The 6000-nt window shown below is 42.1% G+C and overlaps 1 protein-coding gene across 1 annotated transcript in view; it reads right to left on the bottom strand.

Annotated features, from left to right (window-relative positions):
- Window positions 1-962: 962 nt before the first annotated feature.
- LOC144768432 (uncharacterized) overlaps window positions 963-6000 on the bottom strand; it is a 325471-nt gene continuing 320433 nt past the window's right edge. The window contains exon 16 of the mRNA XM_078652078.1: window positions 963-1303. Within this exon, the coding sequence (XP_078508204.1) occupies window positions 1271-1303 (33 nt within the window). The 3' untranslated portion in view covers window positions 963-1270. The remainder of the gene's footprint in view (window positions 1304-6000) is intronic.

Raw genomic sequence — 6000 nt, 5'->3', positions numbered from 1 at the left:
AGTGTGCTGCTATTACTGGCCCCATCAGAATTAAGTGGCAACTTGTAGTAGTGAGAGCCAGGTGTTGCATTAGTGGGAAAAGAATCTATGGATAGCAAAGGCTGCTTGCTGCTGTTCAGGACAAAGAGTAATCCAAGTGAGGCACACTTTTATCATAGTCAGAACGGATTGGATAACTTAGGTTCTCGTTGCTGTACATAACCATTACTGTGACCTTGTTTGTGCCTGTATTTCCCACTTAATGATAGCATGTTGTTAAGCATTGTTACTCATGTGAGGTGAGATTTTTTAAAGATTGTGTGATGGGCTTGTGTCACTTTTCAGATGGATACCTGTTACAAAATCCTTTGTGGTATTCACACAGCAACACAAATTACTATTTGGAAACTGCCGCTAAAACGGCGATAATGGGCTTGCTAATATGCAATTTAGAAATCCAATAGAAGCCCAGGTTAGATGTTCTGCACATCTAACTTGGGCTTCTATTGGAATTCTATAACGCATATTAGCAAGCCCAATGCCGCCGTTTTAGCCGCAGTTTCCTGCCGCCAAAACAGCGATAATTTTAATGAGGTCCTTGCTAATATGCCCCAAAGTTCGCTTGGCACACTGTATTGCATGAACTCTTTGAAAATATGCCTTTAGGTGTGTACATTTGAGAACAGTGGAGATACCAATTGTTGGTGGATTACTAATCCTTTTCTACCCATGGATGTCAGGGCTAATGAGGGGGTTACTGCTCTAAAGGCATAGGAGCAGTCCAGATGCCCAGCAATGGAATAGGGAGGATGTTTGTCCTTGTTTACTTTCAGGATCACTTACACGGGCACACAACATATTCGTAATACAAAAATGTATACTTTGACAATCTCCTACCAATTCAATTTATTTTAATCACAATTCACAAGAGGAGGTATTGTAGCCACTGCCTAATTAAAAAATAACAAAGATGACACTGTATGTGCTGAGAAAAGAATCATTTATTGGAAGAAGTATAAGAAAGATGCAAAGCGACACCTCACAGGATGCACTCTCGCCCATTCAGCCAGAGTGAACATAATGATATATTTGCAAGGCTTTATTTTTCTGAAAGCATTTTAGCAGCGCTACGTTGGTTTCCAGTACGTGGATCTAGACATACAGAAGAGAGGATAGAAGCTTGATTTTTTAGGGACGAGTGTTCTTTTGCTGAAGATTGTATCTAAATTTTAAGACAGGCAGCAGTATCATGGTTCTCTTTCCCTTTGATGGACCAACTCTCGATTGTGAGTTAGTTATTGAAATGGACACATTTCACACCACCCTGAGGGGGAAAAAATCACATCTTAATTAAATGTTTCCAGGACCACAATCAATTTTACAAATAATTGTAGCTTTTAAAACTATACCTTTCCTCTCCTGGTGCACACCAGTGAATCATACTAAGGGCCCAATTACAATGCAGTCAGAAAGGGCTTCCCTTGTAATCACCGATTCGGATTCCTTTCCGACCGATCCATTTTGATGGGCTTGGTGGGAAGGGAATCTGAATCAGTCTTCTGAATGGCTTATGATGGGCTTATGATGGGCTCGGAGAGTTCGTCTGCCATTTGGAAGGCCCACAGTGATCCCCCGCCGGCTTTTTCCGGGTTGAGGGATTATGATGGCAGCTTCCCACCGCCTTTTTGTACCGGCCTTTCTGGCACAAAATGGCTTTAGGAAACAGTTTTGGGGGGCCCCCAGCAGGGCTCTCATGGGTGCTGATCTGCTGAATGGCAGGCCACTGTGGACCTATGGTGCCCCCTGTTGATCTCTGCACCCGGTGGCCGACACATTGAGGTGCTTGCCTCAGCGTGCAGGGATGAACTGTACTTTAGCATTTTGCTTTGAGAGGCTACATTCCATTCAGAATGCATGCTTCCATAGCAAAGTATAGGATTGCACCCGAGCTGGGTTCGGTCGTATCCTAATTCCTGGAATGGAACCAACGACAGGAGGTTGTTCGGTTCCAGTTTCAGAACAATGCCCGACAGACTCAGGCCCTTCCGGCATCGTAATCGGCCCCTAAGACCTTCCTTAAAAAAGTATAAAAATCAAAATGTGCAACCCAAACAAATCTACCCGAATTAGAGCAACATAGGAACATTTGATAGTATCTTGGCCAAGAATTGTGCAGATGCCGACTACTCTACCTGCACTAAATTGTTGTACTTAAAGCCTATAGATAATTTCAGGTTTATACTATTACTGGCCATCAAGAGCAAACCTCGATTTAAATCAGATGATTTATTTTGACAGTGGTAACATTTGATTTGAAAAAAGATTGCCAAATGATGCATATTAAAGCAAGTGAATTTAGTGACAAAGAAAGGTTGATAAAGTGATGGAAACATACAGTCTTGAAATATTAAATGTATTAAATATTACCCCATATCTTACTGAATTAACATGTTCTATAGTTACTATATCATGCAAATTGTACTGTGTGATAACTACAGGCCCTTTAAAATGTGTGCTTGCCTAGTGTCCTGCACTACATGTGGCATTGACTTTGGAAAGAAATGATGTAATCTGAATTTGGGAGGAACTCACAGCTACTGACTGCAGTCCGTCTTATTGAAATATATGCAGACAGGACTCTAAGTGGCCTGAAGAAAATGTGGGCTCTCTACAAGGGAACATGTAAAATACATTTCTGCGATTCCCATAGTGCACCACCCAACCAGTATTTTGGTTTTTCTCTGAGATCTTATTGCATTCAGATATATAATACAACAACTGACATGCAGCTAAAACCTGCTTGTACTATCAGGTTTGTCAATGGTTGTTTGCTGTTTAAGATAAATGAATAACAACAATGATTTCTTATAAATAATATCATTGGAGATGTTTCAATTCTGAAATTGGGGGACTGTGAATTACATTTTATTAAGAGCTGTGGGAGGAGTATTGACCTTCAGTTAAGTGCACCTTATGAAAGATATGTATGCTCTTTTGTCTGAACTGGGGTGGCAGAGTGGGCTAAAGAACGGTGATGGATTAAACCCAGATCTTTTGACTGGGTGTGAGTGTTTGATTGATTCAGATGCTCCGTCCATCACCACCTCCTTTTTGTACCGCTTTTGGCCGCCATAAGTGTGGCAGGGTATGCTCAGACGTGAGTCCCTTGCTCACTTTGCCACTGGATTCAAGCAAGCCAGGCTGAAGACGGCTGGAATGCCAGAAACCGGTCCTCGGAAGCTTGTTTCCGGTCCAGGGAAGACATGGCTTGGCAGTTCGGGCTGGACTGTTCCCATGAGGCACAGGGTGAGACTGATTTGCATATAACCATGTCTGAACTGGGGTGGCAGAGTGGGCTAAAGAACGGTGATGCATTAAACCCAGATCTTTTGACTGGGTGTGAGTGTTTGATTGATTCAGATGCTCCGTCCATCACCACCCCCTTTTTGTACCGCTTTTGGCCGCCATAAGTGTGGCAGGGTATGCTCAGACGTGAGTCCCTTGCTCACTTTGCCACTGGATTCAAGCAAGCCGGGCTGAAGACGACTGGAATGGCAGAAACCGTTCCTCGGAAGCTTGTTTCCGGTCCAGGGAAGACATGGCTTGGCAGTTCGGGCTGGACTGTTCCCATGAGGCACAGGGTCAGACTGATTTGCATATAACCATGTCTGAACTGGGGTGGCAGAGCGGGCTAAAGAACGGTGATGGATTAAACCCAGATCTTTTGACTGGGTGTGAGTGTTTGATTGATTCAGATGCTCCGTCTATCACCACCCCCTTTTTGTACCACTGTTTCTCTGCACATCTCCTCAATCTGCACATCTTCAACATCATCTCTTTCCTCTTTACACCTTCTTTTCACTCCTCCCCAAATGTTCTTCCTGGCATCTCCTTCACTTCACCACCCCCAAACACACCATGCACTCATTCACATTTAAGCACTTTATTTTCCTATACTTTTGCCTTGTAAAGATTTTGACATCTATGTACCCGCTGAACACATATTTATACAGAGTTTCAATAGAAACGGGAACACATGACCATTGTTCTGTGTGGTCTGCAGAGAGGTTGATCCATTGACAGGCACTTTGTTTTGGCTTCAACCTGAGCGCCAGAGCTCTCAATCAAAACCCCTCATAATCACCTGACACAACTTCAAATTATGCACTATTCAAGAGTAGTAAAATGCATGAAAAATTACAGAAACCCATCATAATGAAATATCTAACACTTTTGGGGAATGGAAGATTGAGTAAAACAGGAAATAAAAGAGGTATTAAATCGCTGACATCAATATTTTAATGTTTTTAACATTTATTGTTCGAAAATCAATCCATATTTTTGGCATTAATGTTAAGGGGATGAACTTAGGGCCAATTTAACTCATTGCAGCATGTAACTGTTTTTACTATCAGCACATATTTTTCCTTTTGCTCTTGACTCGAATATTTGGATCAACTTTACAAGGAAAGAAAAACCCTGCTCATTGTTTGGATCAATTTTGTGGGGGAACCAATACAGCAGCTCCACTTCTAAATGGGCTAGAAACCTTCAACCAGGGCTGAGGTGTCACAGTGGGGGAGGTTAGCATGACCAGGGGTCTCAGCACAACATACATGACACAAGATTAGCGTTTTAATACTTACCATTACCAAGGTACTGAATAACATGTGCCTGCATCCAGTCTTACTGTTTGACAAATAGGAAAGGGTGGAATCTTTGCCTATGAATGACAGTTGTTTGGCCTCATTCAGGGACCAGACTCAGATGCCCAAAACCGTGACGCTGGCCTAGAGTGGATACATCACTACAATGGCAATGAAAGGCTTCAGAAAGGTAAGCCCTACGTCATGCTTTACATTTCAGAAAGTGGATTTACTGCCTGGCATTCATCTCCTGCTTCAGCATGAGGCATGACAGGCAGCCTGGTCAGACAACTTTAACTACATCAAATTGTGTAGAGAAACAATCATATCTCAAAATATATTGATCTATTAAATATTTATTTAGGTAAACGTGAAGGAATTTTCAGAGGGGCACAGTCCCAGAGCCCTAATGGAGAATCCGCTCTCTCATTTTGCTATCATGCATTGTGAATTTCAAAGAGTACCACTGTCCACACACCAAACTAGAGTGCCATAAATTGTACATTTTAGTGTAAAACCTTTTTCTTTTTGTGTACCTACTGTTGCACCATGGGATATCGACATTCCTTAGCCTTCCTGCAGCCTTCCAGCACCAAAGAGGATACCAATGTGGGGTCAAAGGTTGGATACATTGTTGATCAGATGGAGTCATCAAGTTCAAGAATCAGTGAGGTCATGTCAACCACCCCTGAAGTGGTGAATTGACAATTGCCCCCCTGATTCCACACAACAGGCTAATACATTTTCAGGCAGAAGTGTTAGTTCTTTGACATCATGTGTAGAGCCTTGTTTAGCAGTTGTGATTTCTTTCCAATATAGCATTTACTAAAGGAATATACATTTTCAACTTCAGTTGTAATACTTTCCTGCCTCTGAAACTGTAACATTGTTTGTTTCAGTTTTTCATTTTCGTCAAGTTACATGAAGCTGTTTTTAATCATTTAGTAGTTGGATTTTAATTGCAATAATAATGGTATTTCAGAATATGTTTTTCGGCTATGGTTCTGACTGTGTAGTTTCAAAAAGTGTTTCGTACATTTGTGCAAAGAATAGTCAGTACTTAATCATTGCTGGCTAGCAATAGCAACGAGCCGGTTCAGGCCAGTGCAGAGTTATTTATTTCATTATGTGTGCTTTACAGTATGGAAAGGCGATGGGGCAAGAGGCTGTTGTGGCTGCAGACAGGGGTGCTGGATCTGCAGCAGCTGTTCTTGTTGTAACCCTAGTTGAAAGGCAGACCTCACAGATTCTGGTTATTGCTGCATCCATGGTCGTAGTCAGGTTAATTTCGACCAACCACACCAAACAGCAGTGGAATAGGAGGGTGCTAGACCTTCCCCTTCTATTACAGCCTATGTGAGTGAAGTTACACAGA

This window comes from Lissotriton helveticus, chromosome 7, assembly GCF_964261635.1.
Source record: "Lissotriton helveticus chromosome 7, aLisHel1.1, whole genome shotgun sequence".
Classification (NCBI taxonomy): Eukaryota; Metazoa; Chordata; class Amphibia; order Caudata; family Salamandridae; genus Lissotriton; species Lissotriton helveticus.
Note: the sequence above shows the minus strand (reverse complement) of the source record. Positions and strands in the feature narration are given on the sequence as shown.